General features: G+C 36.4%; 1 protein-coding gene across 2 annotated transcripts; it reads left to right on the plus strand.

Moving 5' to 3' along the window:
- Window positions 1-16625: 16625 nt before the first annotated feature.
- On the plus strand, window positions 16626-18596 carry LOC111890116 (uncharacterized). Of its 2 annotated transcripts, none has more exons than XM_023886266.3 (2): window positions 16626-16892; window positions 16971-18596. In XM_023886266.3, exon 2 carries the CDS (start codon window positions 16999-17001, stop codon window positions 18295-18297), a length of 1299 nt encoding a protein of 432 aa, XP_023742034.1. In that variant the 5' UTR covers window positions 16626-16892; window positions 16971-16998; the 3' UTR covers window positions 18298-18596. The 2 variants fall into 2 exon arrangements, with proteins under 2 accessions (XP_023742034.1, XP_023742033.1); XM_023886265.3 differs by having other exon boundaries at window positions 16626-16868.
- Window positions 18597-23154: the final 4558 nt, after the last annotated feature.

Genomic DNA, 23154 nt, shown 5'->3' on the forward strand with positions numbered 1-23154 from the left:
GGTATCATCATCTTAAAAATAGGTATCGTTATCCAAACAACGACGAAGATCTTTTAGAATTGGTTAAAGATCATTACATTTTGGAGCACGAAGGAACTGACTTCGAGTATGAGGATGCATGGATTCTAGTTAAAAATAACAAATATTTCATGTAGAAGACTCTTATATGTTAAATGTCTTATGTAATGTTTGCTAATGATGTATCTCGTTTTCTATAATGTTTTATGTTTGTGTTTTATTTTTCATGGAATAAAGTGGATAATAAGTGGGGTACTAGATTTAATTAATAATGTCAGAAGTGCAGTTTAATACAGGCAATACAAATTACAAATACGGGAATTCATTACTTTCGAACATTAATTTAAGGACAATTTAAATCAAATGTGTTGTTGAAATCAAAAGTAGGGTACACGCTTTCGTTCTCTGACCCGCTTCCGGATGTGATTTCATCAGTCATTATGCCCTTTTGTGTCGATTTTTTCCTCCCCCAAATCCGCTCCCCGATCCCCTACCCGTACAATCATTCCTCGTGTGTCCAAAATGACCGCATGTAGAACATTCTTGTCGTATGGGACGCTCACCTTACGATGGAATACGACCAGTGTTTCTTGGTCTACCCGGCTGACGTCTCTCCATTATGGGTGGCTTCACAATCATCAAATCATCGGGGATCTCCAACTCAGATGGACTTGGTAATGGGTTCACAGACTCCTCGTAAGTTTTCCTCAGTGTCTCTGTAAAGTAAGCTTTTAAAGAAAATTCCGAACAATCTTCGTAACGGTTCATTGTGAGCACTTTTATGACATGACCACAAGGTAATCCATCTATTTGCAACCGCCTACATGTACAAGTTCTTTGTTGGAATTCAACAATGAGACTTTTATGAGTAGAACTTTTCACTTCAAATCTACTATTTGAGATAGGATACACCATCCAATTTTTACAAGCATTCTTATTTGCTTCTATAATCGTTTCAGCCCATGGGGTGAGCGTTGTTTTTGCTTCAGCTAAAAAAATAGACATAATTTAATAATATCATATGAGTAGTAAAATAACATTTCAAGTACTATTATATATATAAAATATTAATACCTGCAACATTACGTTTCTAAAAACTCCATTGTTGCATTGTTGCACGGAAATACTCAATCAAAATCAATATTGGCATCTTTCTTGCAAATATTGACATTGAATTTATTGACTCTGCACTATTTGATGTCATAAGAAAATACCGATTCCTAGGGAAAATGTGGCCTGACCCATCTTTCTGGATTGATGTTTTGTAGGTATTTCCATACACGATCAATTACCTTTTTAATTTTTTTCATCCCATTATCGAATTTTTTAATATTATAGGCTTTGCATGTCTACCAAAATAATGTGTGCATTGTATCGTTGCTTCCAAATTTTGCTGAAATGTTGAAATACAAATGGATACCACATATTCCATGATGGGCGTGAGGAAATATATTTGCAATTGACGTCGCTATGGATGGAGCCATATCAGATATGAATGTAAGGTCTTCCATGTTGCCTATACATTCACGTAGTTTTCGAAGGAACCACGACCATGTCTCCGTACATTCACTTTTGCATATGGCATAAGCAACATGAATGATTTGGTTTTCACCGTCCATTTTCACTGCAAGCAACATCGTACCCTTGAATTCACCCTTTAAGTGACCACCATCAATTATTATGGTCGGCCTACAATATTTGATGAACGCTTGTACCTATAATTATTTTTGATGGAATTAACAAATACCAATTAGGATTCATATGTTATATTTGTTATAAAAAAATTATCACTGCTTACCGAGAAACCCAGCGCGCTATACACTAACTCAAACCGATTATCATCATTTGTTCTTATCTGAGTAACAGTTCCTAGATTATGCTTGACCAAGTTGTGCAAATACGCTGGTAGTTTGGTGAATGAATCCTCTTTGGTACCTCTTAACATCAACAACACATATTGTTTTGCCCGCTATGCCTGTTGGTAAGAGATATTGATTGGAAATTTCGAACTGATGTCCCTCACAATTTCATTACCACGATAAACTCTATTATAATCTCTGGCCAATACTTCAGCGATAAAGTGGCCGAGTATCTTTTTCTTTGATTGTCGATGATTAGACTCCAAGTTTGTTGCACAAAAAGTGTGTTGGTCAACAACTTTTGTGACTTAGAAAGCAGTAGTCGATTTGATTCCCCTTGCCCTAACCATCCAAGAACAATTTTCTACCAAACAAACCACCTCGAACCTTTCTTTGCTCGATCTGGTAGTCTTATAATGCTTACCTTGTTCCATGCATTGTCTTCCAATTGCAAGCTTGAGAAGCTCTTTGTCATCAAAAATGTCTAGAACCTTAATCTCTTCATTTATATCTACCCTCTAACATGGAATGTTCACATCATCGTTTACAGAACACGAAGGCAATGGGGGCATACCATGAAACTGTTGGAATAGTGCCTAAGCCCGTAACTATAGTTGGTATGTACTTGACCCGGTTGTGCATGGTCTTTTTGGGTTGCCTTCTCCAAAGCAACTTGACAAGGTAATTTAAGGAGAAAGAGAGAATATTATGATTTATTAATATATTATAAGAATAATATATTAAAGGAGAAATCATATTTATTTAATTAGTATTAGTCATAAATTAATTAGGAATTAATTTAGTGACTAAAAGAGATTAATTAAATAAAATGGTATAAACTGTCAAATGCATGATAGTTGAGTTTTGGGCTGGAGAACCTAATGGACTAAGGGGAGAACGAAATTATGATGGGGATCCATCATATTTTCGTCCAATGGCCCTAATCTAGAAGGTTCTATGGGCTGCTTGGTGATTAAGTTGTCCATTAGGGTTTAGGCTGAAACCCTAGCAGCCAGCAGTATAAATAAGACCCCTAGGCAATGGAAATCTGCTACCACTTGATTCTAAGAGAAACCTAGGCTGATTTGAGCACCTCTCTCACCCTCTCTCATATTGCCTTCTTGCTTGTGGGATTTGTGAACCATTAGAGGAGTTACATTTATGACTCTAAGCTCAAGATCAAGAAGACTACAAGGATTCAAGCTACTTGAAAGAGGTAAACCAATTACATTTGTTTTCTTTATGATAATTTTGAATTATATATGATAGATCTAGGTTTGTAAGTCTTGGAATCAAAGCATGTACAATAGAGAAACCTAGATCCAAGCATTAGGGTTTGTATGAGCACACAGGAATGTTTCTTATGCATAAAACCCATCAGTGGTATCAGAGCCTTGATTGGTTTCAATTGTATGTGATGCTTAACTGTTTTGCTTGCTGAAAATCGAGTTTTCTGCCTCTGCCCGACTCAACTCGGCAAGTCAGTATCTAGACTCGGCGAGTTGGCCCCTACTCGGCGAGTTCAGTGCGGACTCGGCGAGTTTGTGCGTCAAACAGAGGGTATTTCGGGATTTAGCTGCTGTTTTGACTTGGATTTGATGCCTAAATCTTTTTTTGAAGTTAAAATCTGAATTTTATCTTAATTAAATGATTATCCTTGCCAAACTGACTTTTGATTCTTCGGGAAGACCTATCTTGTACTTCACCAAATAAACAAATTCGGTGAACGTGGTGGTTTCATAAAATTCAACTCCTAAATAAAACATTCTTAGATTGTATTCAGGTGGCCAAACATATGATAATTGAGAATTAACAAACTCCCATCTTCCATTCGTAATGAGCAATACGAAATACTCGTTGCAACTCATTATGTCAATTTTGAGAATAAAGAAGCTAGAGAGAAGTGCAGTTTTCAAAATACGAAATAATTTCAAAAATATGAAATACTTAATATATATAGGGTAGGTTAAAAACAGTAGTCCACTGTAACAAAAAAGTAGTCAAGTTTAACAAACACAGTAGTCCACTCTGACAAAAAAAGTAGTCAAGTTTAACAAAACAATAGTCCACTCTGACAAAAAAGTAGTCAAGTTTAGCAAAACATTACTCAACTTGTAACATCCCGTTTTCTAAATAAATAAATAGATAAAAATTTATAAATGAATAGTAATAATTTAGCAAGGCGTTGTTGTTGGGGGTTAAAATTTAATTCCCGGATTAATTTGTGAAGACTTTTGATGGTTGAAGGTTGTTAGTAAATTACGGATTTAATTTGATAAGGATTTTAGAAGTGGGGGTATGTTTGGTAATTATTAGGACTTATTATGAAATGGAATTCATAAAACAAGGTATAAATGGTTAATGATGGACTTAGATTGAATAGATTCTTGGGGGCGGGGGCTAAATGGTAAATTTTGGGGCTTAATTTGAAGAAGAACTGATAAGGAGGGACTATATGTGACAAAAGTGAATGGATGTTTGTATGGGAGCAGGATATACCCGATGACCTTCCTTCCTGTCACCTTATTACTCCCAAACCCTAACCCTAGTGTTTGGGCCTTGTGTTGGGCCTTTTTATTGGGCTTTGGTGTTTGGGCCAATAATGGGTCATCCATGAACAATCAGATGGACTAGAATAATTTAATGGGCTTTAGGGTAACGCCCATGTAAGGGTTTGGGCCTAATTTGGAAAATTTGGCCATAGATGGGCCATAGTTGGGCCTTGGTCCATTATTAGACTTTTGATACCCCAAGTATGGACTTATGGTTATGAGTTGGAACCCAATTATTAATTGGGTGTTATTTTGATATTGACAGATCGGGAATCTGTCATCCAGCAGCTATGGTTTTGTCAGCGGGACTTCAGCAGTGTGAGGTGAGTCCTCTTCCAGTAGGAACGGGTCTAAGGCACCAATGCTGGCCCGTTTAAGTAGTTGTAGTATGTCGGGGTAATCTCGATGCAGTTTGTATGTTTCCGGACTTCGGTCCGATGCCGGGGTGGTCCCGAGAAGTAGTTAAGTATGCGTGATGTCTTTGTGATTCATGCAGGCTATGTGATATGTGCTATGTGTTCCGAGTTTTGGTCCGATGTCGGGGCAAGCCCGATGTATGTTAGTTTACATATTATTGGTTATATGTTTCGGGGTAATCCCGATGTCGGGGCAAGCCCGATGTATGTTAGTTATTATGCCATGTATTATGTGTTTCGGGGCAATCCCGATGTATGCTAGTTTATATGTTATATGTTATATGTTCCGGGTTCGGTCTGATGTCGGGGTAAGTCCGATGCAGATTATGTGATTATGTTATGTGATTACGATATATGTTATGTTGTGTATGTGCCGGGGTAAGCCCGATGCCCGATGCCCGATGCGATCAGATGCCGGGGTGAGCCCAATGTTGGACAGGAGTCTGATGTCAGGTAAGCCGATGTCAGGATTTGTCTCGATGCAGTTAGGAGTAGTCCTAGGGTTATATTTATGTTATGTGTTTTTGTTATATGCATTGTTGATATGTTTAGATGTGTACCGGATTATGGTCCGATGTCGGGCAGGTCCCGATGCAGTGGGCTAGGCCCAAGTTTTGTGATTATGTGTATGGTATGTAGTAGTATGGGGAGACTCACTAAGCTTCGTGCTTACAATTTTCAGTTTTGGTTTCAGGTACTTCAGTTTCAAAAAGAGAAGTTCGGGAAAATTACAGTGTACACACAATTTGTTTAGCTTGTGATGCTTATACTTTGATATATTTTGGCATGTGACTTTGATACATGACTTATGATTTTTATATGATGAAGATATAGATATGTGTAACGCCTGTGTTTCCAGGCTTGTTATTTTTAGCAATGTAATAGTCTAGGTTAACCTTTGTAACCCGTTTTGAAATAATAAGAGTGTATTATTTGAGTATTATGTGTTTTGTGCTTAATTGCTTAATTATGTGGTTTGATTAATTAAGAATAAAAATAAGCGTCAAAATTTAAGTGTAAAATAAACTTAACAACTTTGATTTATGTTGTAGTAGTTGAAACGAGGTTTCCGAATATATATAGAACGCCCAAATCTGACTTCGTATGAGGAAGTTATGATTTATCGAAGTTTCGGCTTAGCAGTATGCAGCCTGTTTTACTCGATTTGAGATCGAGGGGTTTTTAGCCGAAGCAATCTAAGTGAGAATCGAAGATCTCATTGTTGGTGTCGAAGCGATAAAAAGTTAGGTGAGAACGGACGTCAAACGAAGAAGTTATGAATTTATAACGAAGTTTTTCTGTCGCGGCCTATTAAAAATAAATAATAAAAATAAAGTCAAAATTAGCCGACGAAGTCTAAACGAAAGTCGTAGAGCGTAGTCTCACCTTTCCGTGGATATAAAGAACGTCGAAAACGGAGTTCGTATGAAGAAGTTATGAATTTCCGAAGTTTATTAATCATTTTGTATTTAAATTTAAATCAAAATTCGGAAGCCTTATCCGAAGGCGAGTCATCGATCTGATCCGAGGTACGCCCCGCGTACTCCGAAGGTGTCGACATCGCAGCAAGTGGCTTCGGATGACGCATGCGCTTACGAACTTGGAGCAGTACGCCCCGCGTAATTGAGGCTTCCAGCCTCCTATAAATAGGATGCGAGGGTTCCGGGTTCATTTGCTAATTTCCTCTCGTTTTTGTGCCGAAGCTCTGCGCGTAAACCCCCGAAGCCATCCCGAAGCCCCGGTAATATTCCCGAGCCCCGAGGCAAGTCCCGAGATCCCGAAAATCCCGAGAAGTGCGGTTTCCGAGTTGAAGCTCTGCCCGCGAGAAGTTCGATTTTCGAGGAGATCTTCCAGATCTGCTGCGGATTACTACTTCTGCAAGTCGTAGTGCTATCCGATCATCTTCTGATCAAGTGAGTGTATACTACCTTTCATAAACACGATAATAATACAAGTTTGGTTCGAGTGTATTAAGTATATTGTTGTTTATAAGTGTGAGTGTGTAGTTACCTTCTTCCAAATACAATAATATGAAGTATTTTAAATAAAATACGTGCTATGTGTATATATTTGGTTGTGTTATGTGTGAATGTGTAGTCACTCTCCTCTATCTCATAGATATGATTTATTCTCTATGAGATATGTGTTATGTGTGTGTGCCTCATCTGTTATGTGGATTATGTGTTGATTAAAGCATGCTATACAGGTTTTCAAAACTATGTATAAAAATGTATATTTTATCTACTAATATGTTGGGTAGAACATGGGTAGATAGTTGGTGTGTGATAAACAGATGAGAGGCCTCGTTGTTGTTTGATTTAGTCATCTAGCGGAGTTTAGATGACGACCACTGGCTATTCTAGACAGTCTTGTGGAAACATTAGCAGGTTCGCCACCTGTAGGTGTTAATGAACTCGGGTGTTCATTTGCTGTACTCCATCCCCCTCATGGTTGCCTTATTTGACTTATATTGCTGAGGTACCCCCGAAGCATGTGTTGTCGCCCCGATGAAATATTCTTAGACTAGGTCCCTTGTGTTAGCTATTTTAGGGACATAAAGTGAGAATAACGGGAATGGGTAATTGGGTTATTGTTGGTTGGTGAAAATTAAATATGATTATTTATTGTGGGTTGAAAACCCTATATGCTCACCAGGCTCCCAAGCTTGATCCACTCAGTTTTAATTGTATTACAGGAAGTGGCGCAAGGGCATGAAATGGATGAACCATCAAGTTGTTTTGTTTACAAGTCTGCATATGTTTATATTTGTTAAATGACTTGTAATGTATTCGTTTATGCTTATTGGTCTGTATCGGAACATGACACCCCGAGTTTTGATTATAATGAAAATACATTTCTTTTATGAAATGCTTTGGTAAACATTGTTTTATCATGTTTTGTTTTTGGGAACAAATTCCGCAACTCTTTCAAATCAAAAGGATTTACTCTGAAAATATTTAAAAGCATAAATGAAAATCGGTCTTTTCTGGCCGAGATTTTGGGGATGTCACAGTTGGTATCAGAGCATTAGTTTAAGCGAACTAGGAATTTGTAGGATTTCTAGACTTAAACTTAGAATGCTAAGTGGAATTTTGAGATGTGTGTCTGTTGTGATTTAGACACGAGCACTAGTTTATTTTAGGAAAGTTGCCTAAAATGCTTTATGTGCTAAATGTTATATGTTGCCATATATGATATTATTTGTTCGGATCTATGGTCTGTTGCCGACCGGATCTAGAAACCTTATGTGTGTAGGATTCTAAGCGTACGTCTACGATATTAGAACTAGCATGTAAACGTTTCGGAGTGATAAGGATGATTTGAATATCTATCATGATTGAGGATCTAATTTCACCTTATTCGGTGTGTAGATCAAAATGGTGAGAACAAGAAGTGGAGTTGGAAATGCTGACGAAAACAGGAATCAACCACCAGTGATTGAGCCAATACCTGTCGTAGCAGCAGCACCTGAGCCAATAACCATGGCTGGTGTGCAATTGATGATTCAGACGATGTTGGATCGTCAGATGGATGAAACTAGACGGTTGCTTCAACAGAATCGTGAAGAACTGTCAATTCGTGTGGAGGAGCCTGAATTAAATGAAGGGCACTCGGGAGGTGGAAACTTCAGTGGGTCTGTTGGTCCAGCCAACCCACCGATAGTTAGGCAAGATAACCGTGAAGGAAGGAATGATGGAATGGGATGCAAGTACAAGGATTTTCTAACTTGCAAACCATCGACCTTCAATGGAAAGGAGGATCCGATTGGGGTTATGGATTGGATCTCCGAAATGGAGCTAGCCTTTATGACATGTGGCTGCAGAGGCAAGTTGCAGACTATCTATGCCGTGCGACAATTCCGAGGTGGAGCCGTTCATTGGTGGAACACTCTAGGGAAGACGTTGAGCCCTAATGAGCCACTGCAATTGTCATGGGCAGAGTTCTTGGTGCAGTTCAAGCGCAAGTTCTGCTCGGCTCAAAATCTGTTGGAGTTGGAGAATAAGTTTTTGACATTGACGAAAGGCAGCATGTCAGTTGATGAATACACCAATAGCTTCACCGATAAGATGGAGTTTGCCTTGCGTATCGTCCCAGACGAGTTGACAAAGGTGGACCGATATGCGAAGGGACTTCCATGGGAGTACGAGGTGCCAGTACGTCAGGCACTTACTCTAGAGGCAGCTATCTGGGCGGCCAAGTCTGTTGAGAACATGATAAAAGGAAGAACCACCGTCAAGGTTGAGGTTGGTGAGAAAAGGAAGTTTGAGGGAACATCTGGTTCCGGTAAGAAGGGCAAATTTTCAAAATCTGATTCGAAAAATTTTGGAGGAAAAGGAGGCGAAGCGAAGTGGTGTGATAAGTGTAAGAAAAAGCACTTTGGGAAATGTAGCGAGGATGTGACCTGCTACAAGTGTGGGAAGGTTGGACATTTTGCCAATGAATATCCGAACAACAAAAGGATGTGTTTTGGTTGTAATGAAGAGGGGCATATTTTGAAAGACTGTCCAAAGAAGAAGGAGGCAGCTAGGCCCAACATTCCACCAAAGCCGAAGGCGAGAGCCTTCCAGATGACACTTGAGGCTGCGAAAGATGAAGCTCGCTTCAGGTACCTTTCTCGTAAATGATTTAGGTGCTCAAATTTTGTTTGATTCTGGAGCCAACTACTCCTTTATTTCGCATGAGTTTGGTAGAAAGCTAGCTTTGCCTATTGATAGACTAGATAATGCTTTATTAGTCGAAGTAGCTAGTGGCAAGTTTGTACCTGTTAGCCATCGTATGAAAAACGTCTTGATCGACCTTAATGGGAATAAGTTTCATGAGGAATTATTGCCTATCGAACTAAATGGTTTCGACATCGTGTTGGGAATGGATTTGCTTAGCGCCAATGATGCCGAAATTTTGTGCAAGAAGAAGATAGTTAAAGTAAACCCGCCTGGAAAAGATTCGTTTATGGTGTATGGGGACAAACGGCGAGTGAATTCTGGGATCATTTCTCTAATGAAAGCCAGAAAGTGTTTGACCAAGGGATGTACATCATATTTAGCGTTTGTGATTGATGCTAAGAAAGAAAAGAAGGTGATGCAGAGCATTCCAGTGGTGTGTGATTATCCGGAAGTATTTCCCGAGGATCTTCCTGGATTACCACCTGATAGACAAGTGGAGTTCAGAATAGACTTGTTACCAGGAACCACGCCAATTGCAAAAGCACCTTATCGATTAGCACCGACGGAGATGAAGGAGCTGATGATGCAACTTCAGGAGTTATTGGACAAAGGTTTCATTAGACCTAGTTCATCGCCCTGGGGAGCTCCGGTGTTATTTGTAAAGAAGAAAGATGGAAGTATGAGAATGTGCATCGATTACAGAGAGCTGAACAAGGCAACAATAAAGAATAGATATCCGTTGCCGAGGATTGATGACCTGTTTGATCAATTGCAAGGTTCGAGCTATTTCTCGAAGATCGATCTAAGGTCAGGATATCATCAGCTGAAAGTAAGAGAGCAAGATATCGAGAAGACTGCATTCAGAACTAGATATGGACACTACGAGTTCTTGGTTATGTCGTTTGGACTAACCAATGCTCCGGCAGCGTTCATGGATTTGATGAATAGGGTTTGTAATCCGTTCCTTGATAAATCCGTGATAGTGTTCATAGACGACATTCTGATTTACTCGAAAAGCCAGGAGGAGCATGGCAGACACTTGCGAGAAGTGTTAGAAGTTTTGAATCAGGAGAAGTTGTATGCAAAGTTCTCCAAATGTGATTTTTGGATTCGTGAAGTCCAATTCTTGGGTCACGTGGTCAACCAAGAGGGGATAATGGTTGATCCAGCGAAGATCGAAGCTGTGATGAAGTGGGAACAACCGAAAAGTCCCACGGAGATTCGAAGCTTTTTAGGATTAGCCGGATATTACCGAAGGTTTATCCAAGGCTTTTCTTCAATTGCTACTCCATTGACAGCTTTGACCCACAAAGGACCTACTTATGCTTGGAGTGATAAGCATAAAGAAGCATTCGAGAAGCTAAAGAAGAAGCTATGCGAGGCACCGATACTTTCTCTACCCGATGGAGTTGAAGACTTCGCTGTTTATAGCGATGCGTCTGGGGTTGGATTGGGTTGTGTTTTGACCCAAAGAGAAAAGGTGATAGCATATGCGTCTCGACAGCTGAAAGAGCATGAAAAGAATTACCCGACTCATGATTTGGAGTTGGCAGCGGTAGTTTTCGCTCTGAAAATATGTAGGCATTACCTCTATGGCACGAAGTGCAAACTTTTCACTGATCATAAGAGTCTCCAATATCTCTTTAATCAGAAGGAATTGAATATGAGGCAACGACGCTGGCTAGAATTACTTAAAGACTACGACTGTGAGATACTTTACCACCCCGGTAAAGCTAATGTTGTTGCTGATGCTCTCAGTCGGAAAGTCAATCTTGAAAGGAAAAGTCCAAGAGCGTTGAGAATTGAAGTTGTCTCGACCATTGTGGAAAGTATAAAGAAAGCTCAAGAGGAAGCTTCTGAGAAAAATGACCGAAAGGAGGAACGTTTGGGTAAAACGTTGGTGTTTGGTACTAACGGTCATGGACTGAAGGTATTCCAAGATCGTATTTGGGTACCTAAGTCAGGAGGAATTAGGGATCTTCTGATGGAAGAAGCTCACAAAACCATGTACTCGATTCATCCGGGTAGCACTAAAATGTATAGGGACCTGAAACCCTACTACTGGTGGCCGACGATGAAGCCTGATGTTGCAAAGTATGTGGTTGAGTGTGTGACTTGTGCGAGAGTAAAGACACAACGTCAGAAACCTTACGGGAGTTTAGAACCATTGCCTGTGCCTATGGGTAAGTGGGAAGACATTGCTATGGACTTTGTCACTAAACTGCCCAGAACAAAGAATGGTCACGACATGATTGGGTGGTCGTTGATCGATTCACTAAGAGTGCGCATTTCATAGCGGCCAAGGAGAAATGGTCTATGGAAAAGCTTGCGAATTCTTACGTGAGGGAAATTGTGAGGCTTCACGGTGTTCCGTTAACGATTGTATCGGATCGTGATAGCCGTTTCACCTCAAGGTTTTGGAAATGTCTACAAGAGGAAATGGGTACCAAGTTATGTTTAAGCACAGCTTACCATCCGCAGACTGATGGTCAGAGTGAAAGAACAATACAAACACTTGAAGATATGCTGAGAGCATGTACCTTGGAATTCCTAGGTAATTGGGATGAACATTTACCTTTGGTAGAATTTTCCTATAATAATAGTTTTCACTCGAGCATTAAGATGGCACCTTATCAAGCTCTGTATGGACAGAAGTGTCGTACGCCGTCTTGTTGGCTTGAGGCTAGGGAAAAGCAGTTTATGGGACCAGAGGTGGTTCATCAGACTGCTGAAAAGTTGAAAGTAATTAGGGAAAGAATGTTAGCAGCTCAAGATCGTCAAAAGAGCTATGCTGACAAGAAGCGAAGACCGATAACTTTTGAGGTTGGAGATTCGGTTTTGCTTAAAGTCTCGCCGTGGAAGGGACTTATAAGATTTGGTAAAAGGGGAAAGTTGACTCCAAGGTTTATTGGATCGTTTAAAGTTCTTCAGAGGGTTGGGAACCAAGCTTACAAGCTCGAATTGCCAGAAGAACTGAATGGAATTCACAACACTTTTCATGTGTGTTATTTGAGGAAGTTCACGGGAGAAGTTCCCGATATAATTCCAATTTCTGAATTGAGAATTGATGAGAACAAAAGGTTGATTGAAGAACCAGAGGCAATTGTTGACCGAAAGACTAAGAAGTTGCGACGCAAAATGGTTGGGTTAGTGCTTGTCCGATGGAAACACACGAATGGGCCGAATCTCACCTGGGAGACGGAGAGTGACATGTTGAGTCGCTATCCGCATTTGTTTGTTGATGTGTGATTCCGGGGACGGAATCATTCTAAGGTGGAGAGAATTGTAACGCCTGTGTTTTCGGGTTTGTCATTTTTAGCAATGTAATAGTCTAGGTTAACCTTTGTAACCCGTTTTGAAATAATAAGAGTGTATTATTTGAGTATTATGTGTTTTGTGCTTAATTGCTTAATTATGTGGTTTGATTAATTAAGAATAAAAATAAGCGTCAAAATTTAAGTGTAAAATAAACTTAATAACTTTGATTTATGTTGTAGTAGTTGAAACGAGGTTTCCGAATATATATAGAACGCCCAAATCTGACTTCGTATGAGGAAGTTATGATTTATCGAAGTTTCGGCTTAGCAGTATGCAGCCTGTTTTACTCGATTTGAGATCGAGGGGTTTTTAGCCGAAGCAATCTAAATGAGAATCGAAGATCTCATTGTTGGTGTCGAAGCGATAAAAAGTTAGGCGAGAGCGGACGTCAAACGAAGAAGTTATGAATTTATAACGAAGTTTTTCTGTCGCGGCCTATTAAAAATAAATAATAAAAATAAAGTCAAAATTAGCCGACGAAGTCTAAACGAAAGTCGTAGAGCGTAGTCTCACCTTTCCGTGGATATAAAGAACGTCGAAAACGGAGTTCGTATGAAGAAGTTATGAATTTCCGAAGTTTATTAATCATTTTGTATTTAAATTTAAATCAAAATTCGGAAGCCTTATCCGAAGGCGAGTCATCGATCTGATCCGAGGTACGCCCCGCGTACTCCGAAGGTGTCGACATCGCAACAAGTGGCTTCGGATGACGCATGCGCTTACGAACTTGGAGCAGTACGCCCCGCGTACTGCTGTACGCCCCGCGTAATTGAGGCTTCCAGCCTCCTATAAATAGGATGCGAGGGTTCCGGGTTCATTTGCTAATTTCCTCTCGTTTTTGTGCCGAAGCTCTGCGCGTAAACCCCCGAAGCCATCCCGAAGCCCCGGTAATATTCCCGAGCCCCGAGGCAAGTCCCGAGATCCCGAAAATCCCGAGAAGTGCGGTTTCCGAGTCGAAGCTCTGCCTGCGAGAAGTTCGATTTTCGAGGAGATCTTCCAGATCTGCTGCGGATTACTACTTCTGCAAGTCGTAATGCTATCCGATCATCTTCTGATCAAGTGAGTGTATACTACCTTTCATAAACACGATAATAATACAAGTTTGGTTCGAGTGTATTAAGTATATTGTTGTTTATAAGTGTGAGTGTGTAGTTACCTTCTTCCAAATACAATAATATGAAGTATTTTAAATAAAATACGTGCTATGTGTATATATTTGGTTGTGTTATGTGTGAATGTGTATTCACTCTCCTCTATCTCATAGATATGATTTATTCTCTATGAGATATGTGTTATGTGTGTGTGCCTCATCTGTTATGTGGATTATGTGTTGATTAAAGCATGCTATACAGGTTTTCAAAACTATGTATAAAAATGTATATTTTATCTACTAATATGTTGGGTAGAACATGGGTAGATAGTTGGTGTGTGATAAACAGATGAGAGACCTCGTTGTTGTTTGATTTAGTCATCTAGCGGAGTTTAGATGACGACCACTGGCTATTCTAGACAGTCTTGTGGAAACATTAGCAGGTTCGCCACCTGTAGGTGTTAATGAACTCGGGTGTTCATTTGCTGTACTCCATCCCCCTCATGGTTGCCTTATTTGACTTATATTGCTGAGGTACCCCCGAAGCATGTGTTGTCGCCCCGATAAAATATTCTTAGACTAGGTCCCTTGTGTTAGCTATTTTAGGGACATAAAGTGAGAATAATGGGAATGAGTAATTGGGTTATTGTTGGTTGGTGAAAATTAAATATGATTATTTATTGTGGGTTGAAAACCCTATATGCTCACCAGGCTCCCAAGCTTGACCCACTCAGTTTTAATTGTATTACAGGAAGTGGCGCAAGGGTATGAGATGGATGAACCATCAAGTTGTTTTGTTTACAAGTCTGCATATGTTTATATTTGTTAAATGACTTGTAATGTATTCGTTTATGCTTATTGGTCTGTATCGGAACATGACACCCCGAGTTTTGATTATAATGAAAATACATTTCTTTTATGAAATGCTTTGGTAAACATTGTTTTATCATGTTTTGTTTTTGGGAACAAATTCCGCAACTCTTTCAAATCAAAAGGATTTACTCTGAAAATATTTAAAAGCATAAATGAAAATCGGTCTTTTCTGGCCGAGATTTTGGGGATGTCACAATATGGTTTTATTAATGGGTTATAACGAATTTTTTGGACTATATTTTGGGATGTTACACAACTCTGACAAAAAAAGAGTCAAGTTTACCAAAAGTATAGTCAAATTTACCAAAAAAACCAGTCAACAAATTCAAAAAAATAATTTACAATTTAGCAAAAAATTATTGTATTAATTCTTAAAAAACTAGTTTATATTTTACAAAAAATATTTTTTTTAACAAAATAATTGTCAAAAAACAACTCTACATTTTATAAACAATATAATTGTTAAAATAATTCTACATCTTATAAACACTTTTTTTAATACTTTATATCACAAAAAATATGGCTTTTTATATTATATTATTTATTTATTTATCTTTAAAATCTACTGTTTTGAAATCTTAAATTTTTTTAACAAAATAATTGTTAAAAGACTTTTCCATCTTATAAACACTCTTTTTAATACTCTATATCCCAAAAGAAAAAAAAAATTAAAACCGTATCTTTTTTGACAAAACAATAGATTAAACCCAAAACAATAGATTTTAACAAAAAAAAAACCGTATCTTTTTCCCAAAACCGTAGGCTATGGTTCGGGAAACCATAGTTAAACCGACAGGAAACCGTAGGTTTTAAAAAACCTACGGTTTTGTATCTTAGAAATGAATTTTTTTTATACAAAACACGAAACACTTTACGAATTGGAGAAACAATAGACGAATATAGAAACTTATGGTTTTATGGGTTATATTTGGACATTTAGTAATTTTTGGCTAAAAATTTGTTAATCACTTCCTTAATTTAATTTGAGTGTTTGTTTTTATTCTTATCCTCGGCTTCCGAGTTTATATACACAACTAATTTGGAGTACCTAAGTCTTAGCTACATTTATTCTCTAGTTAATTCTGAAATTGATCGGACAAACGTCAATATTAAATGACTCACGCGAGAAATTAATAGCTTAAATATTTGAAAATATGATATCACTAATTCGCGAGGGTTATTTTCCCGTATTCGTAACTAGGTGTGAGACCCATGTATTACATGGGTTTATTTAAAAAAAATTAAATATAAAATTTTAACAATTTGAAAACTTTAAATTTATAAGAAAAATAAGAAATTTTTTGAATTATTAAAATTAATGAGACTTTAATGCATTAGATACATTACATATATAAACCATTTTCTAATAAATACCTTACATATATATTACCTTATATATTAAATGTGGATTTTAATTTAATAAAATAAAAAATACAATAAAATGACAAGTGGAAAATAGAAAAATTTAAAATTTCTAGAAAATGACATGTGTCCAAATGAATGAGAAGAGGACATGTGGCAAAGTCATTTTCATTTATTAGGGTAGATTGTTTTGTTTTTAGCAAAATAATTCAAATGAGTCTCCCTTTTATGATTCTAAATTTTGTACTTAAATTTTTATTTTTATAATATGATTTAAATATATTTTACATAAAATTACAATTTGCAACATAAAAGCAATTTATATCACAGGCGCAAGTAACCCCTTTTAACCGACTCAGATCTATATCTCACGCATTAATAGCGTGTTATCCAATCTCAGCCGTTGGATTAATACATCATCTAACCGTCCATCTCATGCTTCATCTGGCCTATAAAACCAACCAAAGGGCACCTTCCTCCTCCACATGACCGGTTCCCCTTTTCGAATCTCTTGAAACAGAACGAGAATTTGAAACCAAAACTTCTACAAATTCAAAATTCTTACATAAAATCAAATCACAGATCGCCTGGATCGGATTATTAATTTGAATTTGATAAGTGTTCGGATCATACAATCATCTAGAAATCGATCTGTTTTTTCTGCTAGGTTTAGGGTTTGTTGATTTCCGATGTACGATTTAGTCTTTCATCTCGTGGTAATCAGTAGCTTTTTAATCTTGGTAGAAGTTTCTGTCTGATTTTTTTTACGTTTTCCGATCGCGAATTGGTATTTTAGGGTTTTAAAATTTTCGTTGTAGTGAATCGTCATCGGAGTTCGGAGTGGAGATGAACGATCAAGCTCAGATGATGAATCAGTCGCAGCAGCTTCCGATAATGCAATCCCATCGGTTGATGAATAATCAGAACTCCCAGATGTTGATGAATCAGTTAATTAATCCTTCTCATGTGATGATGAATCAGTCACAGTCGCAGGGGATGTTGAACAACCGAGGTGGTCGTTACGGGATGTGGCCGCCGGCGCTACCGGAGCAGCTCAAGTTCCAGAATCCGAACACGAAACCTTCAGGTTTTGTTCCGTCTTCTTCAAAACCTATGGGGCCACGAAACAACAAAAACTGGAAGGGGAAGAAAGGAAATGACAAACGGAATAACAATAATTGGAACGAATTAGGCAATGTTGGAGTAGGTAATTATAATCCGCCTACTCTCAAGGAACTACAACAACAAAATCGATTGAAGGCCAGAAGATACTTTTCGAAGAAGAAACACAATCATGGTGGTAAATCAGCTCCTTTTGCTCCTAGAAACACTACTTCCTTCCTCATTCGTGCAAAAAAAGCAGGAGGGATTACATCTCTGGTTTCTCCATGCCCTGTTACTCCTTCTGTACTCCCTACACCTATTTTTTCTCCATCTCGTGAGGTTTTAGTTGACATGGCGAAAGAAGAATGGGGTGTTGATGGATATGGGTCCATGAAAGGGTTAATCAGGCTTCGATCTCCTGGAAATGACGAAGAAGATGAAGAAGGTGGATCAAGTGAAAGCGATGTTGAGGAACATTTGGAGGTGGAGAGGAGATTAGACCATGATTTGAGCAGATTTGAGATGATTTACCCAAACCACGGTGGTGCTGATCATAATAGCTATCTTTTGGAGAACAGAGTTGATGATCAGGATACACATATAGCTCAACTGGAAGAAGAGAATCTGATATTGAAAGAGAGATTGTTCTTGATGGAAAGGGAGTTTGATAACTTGAGGAAGAGGTTGCAGAGTTTGGAAAGGGGAATGCAAGGAGGACAAGGGTTTATGGAAGAGGTTGTTGTGGAGAATGATTCTGAGAATGATAGTGGGAGTCGTGGCTATGGAAGGTCAGTTGAAGATACTAATGAGCTAATGGAAGAGAATGATGATGGAAATGGGAATCAGTCTTCTGAACCAAAAGAATCTAACAATGGTGAAAAGGGTTTGCAGGAAATGGAAGTGTTAAAAGATGTAGGCCTATCAGATGTTCATAAGGAAGATAATATTGTGAAAAACGAAGAGAAGTTAGATGTTGAGATTGAAGGTAAGATGGAAGATGATAATCGGATTGTTGAATTGAAAGAAAAGGATAATGAATGAATGAATGAAGATATGGTAGAAGTTGAAAACAGGTGCATGTTTATCTTGTAAGTTCTTGATTTCATGCTTTATTTGTCTTTTTAGGGTTTAGAAAGAATGTGGTTAAGTGTTAGGATTTTGGGTGTTGTGTAAATGTAGTGTTCTTAAATAATGTTCTTCATCCATGTTATCAGTTTGAACTTTGAAGCCTGTGTTCTCGATCTTTTGGCTTCAACTATATGAAAATGGAAGATATAGATGAACTGAAAATGTAATATTGACTTCATTGAAGGTAGGAAAAGGTTGATATTATACTCAAACTGTTGAAGTGTTATTCTACTATTTAAATTATAGCTCTTTTATCACTCTTATCGACTAATTATTATTTACCAAATGTTTTTGCCTTTTTGTTTCTGTGTGGTTATCTTGTTCGTTTGATATTATTTTATTTAAGCGTCTTAAGTCTTAATTGTATCGAGTAAAAAAAAAGTAGTTTTTTGTTAAATAGTTTATAGTATATCATTATAATCCTTAATTTTAAATATTAGGTTCGTACATCTAATAATATTATTATTCATATATTCGAAAAAGACAGTTAATTTTTTTCTCTATACTTTTTATTGCATTGTATGTTGAACAAAGAATGAAGGCTGCTTAGTGTTAAAAACCAAAAAGGAATTTTGTTTTAAAACGAACAAAATTTTCGAATAGGTAGAGCCGAAATAAAATTTAGAGTTAAAACTTAAAAGACTTTTTTACTTTTTTGTATTATAGTGTTTTTTAGGTTACTTGGTTTTTTGAAGTAATTTTTTTAAACATGAGGCACGTTCAATGATAAATTAGATAAGGTGCACATATAAGGATAAATCAGTTAATTTTAAGGAAAAAATAAAATAAAAAAGTCAAATCATTAGAATTTTTTTGATAATATGTTTTGTTAAATAAAAACGATAAAAAGTCAACGTTACAATAAAAAATAGAACTTTACAAGGTGTTAATGATGTCTATGTTCAGTTATATTAAGGATTAAACTATAAATATATTAAGGAGTAAACTATAAAGGTAGTTCACGTGGTTTCTCTTGTTACTGGTGTCGAATTGTTGATGTTCAAATACATTAAGGATCAAACTATATATATATTAAGGTGTAAAGTATAAAGGTAGTTCATGTGGTTTCATTCGTTCTACTTCAAGATTTTTTTTCTTACTGTTTAAAGTAGGCATGAAGAACGATATCTAAATAAACTGGTTGATCTGTTTACATTCGGTTTATCCATTATAATTAGAGATGACAACGGGTTTATCCATTATAATTAGAGATGACAACGGGGGCGGGGAACACAAGGGACCCCAATCCCCATCCCCATCCCCATCGGAGAATATAAATAAACCCCCATCCCCACCCCCAATGGGGACCGGGGATCCCCAACGGGGAAACATAGATTTCTTTTTCTCTTTTAACATGCAAACTTTTACGTAAGAAAAAACTCTATATTTCACTTTTACCAGCATAAGTTTAAAGATTTTATAAAATATATAAGTACCTGTAAATTGCATAAAAAATATAAATAAATTTTCTACCAAATTTAAATACATACATGAAAAATCAAGTAGAAAAAAATTATCATATTGATATTTAAGGTAAAATAGATCAACCAAAGAGAAAAAAATATATATACACGAGTTTAAATTAGATAAAAGAAAAAACAAAAAGTATAATCTCAACCAAGTAATTACTAATAAGTTAGGTTACTTAGATCAAATTTTATGTATTATAAACTATATTATAAATATATGCTCTGTATTATTTTTATATATTAATATATGTCGGGGTCGGGTCCAGGGTCGGGAATTATGGGTATCCCCATCCCCATTCTCATCCCCACTTTTTTTATTCGGGTATTCCCCATCCCCGTCCCCATTCCCGGTCAACTTGGGGATTCCCTAGTCAAAACGGGTGCGGGTTTCAGGTTCTCCATTGGATATGGGGCTTTTTGTCATCCCTAATTATAATGTTGGTTTGGGTAGAAAAGCTAAATTCAAGTTTTTAACCCCATGTTGCTTGGAAGGAATGTGGTTTGGCTATACTAGTTAAGGCCCTTTCTAAAACCCAAAGATAGTTTCAGAAATATGGTAGCTTTAAAAAAAAAAATCAAAAGTCAAAACCACAAACGCCTTCTAGCACAAAGCAAAGGCCTCCAACTCATCATTCACGTACTTATAACGTGTGGTCAATTAGTCTACACTTGCATGTTTTTTACAAGTTTTAGACATAAGTAGGAATAGTAATTGCTATTTGTTTTGACACAATAATATTTTTTCATGGTTATTTGCTTTTCTAGGTTTGACTTTTATGGGAATGGGCTCAAATTTATCATTTCATGTGTACTTGTGTGATATTTTTTTTGTTTATAATTTTATCGGGCCAGTTTCACTTATTGATGACTTCATTTATTTTTGTTAGTGTATAAAGTATATGCATATCATTAGTCCATTTTATTGCCTTAGCCCATCAAGCCATATTATAATTCACTAATTTGTATATAGTGAGGGTTTTAAGCTGCCACACATTTTTGTAATTATGTTACACATGGACAATTCTATTTTAGGTAACTTCATTTATTTCCTATATAGGGCTATTTTTTTTTAAATATTGTCTAAGATGGTGATTGTTTATTCAATTTTGTTAACAATTCTTTAATTTTATTTAACATATGATTTTTTTTTTTTTTTTTTTTTTTTTTTTTTTTTTTTTTTTCATTTTGTCTGTTTGAAACACGTGTCATTTTCGTAAGTTTTTTTTCTCACACACGGACATTTATGTCATCTTATCTATTTGATAAATATATAAACCAAAAGTTTAATTTACCAAAAACAAAAAAGAAAAAAAAAACATAACACTATAGCAATGACACTGAACTTAGAAACATGGTTTGTTATTTTGTAAAATCTTATATAATTATCATTAATGCAAGATATATGCTTTATGGGAAAAAGTATTGTCTAATATGGTATCTGTGAGCAAAATCCTAACCCTACTCACTCTGTGTGTGTGTGTTTTTTTTTCCTCGATACGTTGCCATCTATGCCTATGCCCCTTACTATCTTATTTATGATTATCGTAGATGACCATGGTCGTCAACTTATCCTCTAAAAATCCCTAGGATATAACAACAAGGCTTATATTCCCTTGATCCTTGATCTCGAGTGAATGAATTATAATATATGGTAAGAATTGTTTGAGACTCACTGCATCAGAGTAATAGATCACATCGACGGCTCTAAAGATACACAAACAGTAAGACCGACTAACCCATAATGGACGAAAACCGAATTCAACATAAAACTCTTGATCTATCGTAAGAAATCTTAGTCTCTACTCAGATGATTGTCAATGTTGGTCTCTCAATCTTCAAATTTCCTATATAACCCATCATGACTTCCCGACTAACATTTCTAGTCGGTACTCTTTCAAATCAACCTTAAATAATAAAAAAATGTTAAAAATTATTCTATATTCTAATTAATTTGATTTACTCAAATGCTATTCCTTACTTGTCAAACTTTAAGGTTTTCACCTAACTTTTCAACTTACTAGTGAATTATATTTTAATTAAATTATTTTTATTTAACCAAATTAAAACTTTAAATCAACTATTTAAGTTAATTTAATCATTTGTACATATTTTGATTTTGAAAAATCATGTTACTTTGTAAGGAATTTCACATAAAGAAAAAACTTCTAACCCTAAATTGCGGGTGTTACACTTATAACTCATGGCTCTATGGCAATCACTCTTCACTCACATACTCTTTCATCCACAAAGTAGGTTTCCTCATTTATGTTTCTGCATGATACACGAGACCTTGAGGTCAGGCTCTACACGTTTGTATACTAGAGCTTGAGAACTCATTACCTATTATTTTCTATTTTCCCATGCATATTGATGCGTTTAGCCTTCCTTTGATATTGACATGTTTATTTTCTGCCTCATTTCATTATTATCTTGTGTCGCATCTTGATTTCACTAGTTAACATCATTATTTCCTTCTTTATAATTTGGATCCCAATTCCAATTGAGATTTTATTCAAAGTTCAACGATTTCATACTCCCTAATCACAAACAAGTTTTTCATTGTATCAAAAGTCCTTTGAACTTCCGATTTATGATTACAGTAAAAATCTCTTTTGCTACTTTTATCTTGTAACTTAATTCTTTTCTCATATGATGCGTGAATGTGGAATATGCACCCAAACAAGTTCTTTCAAGAGTATTTCCTTTCAAGGCAACCATGTAATGATGCTTTTACGTGTATACGTAATACTTTACAACTTTCTCGCCATAATGTCCTTGGAACTCTTAGACCAACACACCACCCTTTTAATCGAATTCAATACCTTGCATATTTTTCTCTCGACAATGTCTTGGTTAAGAGGTGAAAGCAATAATAAATCATTTTCTTAAGTTCATAATTCATTCATTTCCATATACTATAAAAAAATTATATTTCTTTAGAACAACTAACATACATACATCTTAATGATACTTCTAAATTTACTTTACACATTTATTTACAACCTCAACTTAAAAAAGTTGAATGACAAATTTGACATTTCCAATACATCTTATAGCACTATGCTCGAGCCGTTTAGTTAAAAAAGTTATCTATAAAAACAAATAAATCATTGAGCATAGTAAAAAGAAAATAAAGAATTAAACAAGAGTTACTTATAAGACTTTTATAAGTCAATGAATAAAAATTTTAAACTGTTTTAACATAATACGATATACGTACCAATAAAAGCATTAATGATTGCATATACTTGAATAACAAATACGCTACATATTCTATTAAATTATTAAGGAATAAGGACCC

The sequence above is a fragment of the Lactuca sativa genome, chromosome 6 (assembly GCF_002870075.4).
Source record: "Lactuca sativa cultivar Salinas chromosome 6, Lsat_Salinas_v11, whole genome shotgun sequence".
Taxonomy (NCBI): domain Eukaryota; kingdom Viridiplantae; phylum Streptophyta; class Magnoliopsida; order Asterales; family Asteraceae; genus Lactuca; species Lactuca sativa.

Coding starts and splice junctions, on each gene's coding strand:
- LOC111890116 (XM_023886266.3), top strand. CDS start 16,999: ATGAACGATCAAGCTCAGATGATGAATCAGTCGCAGCAGCTTCCGATA.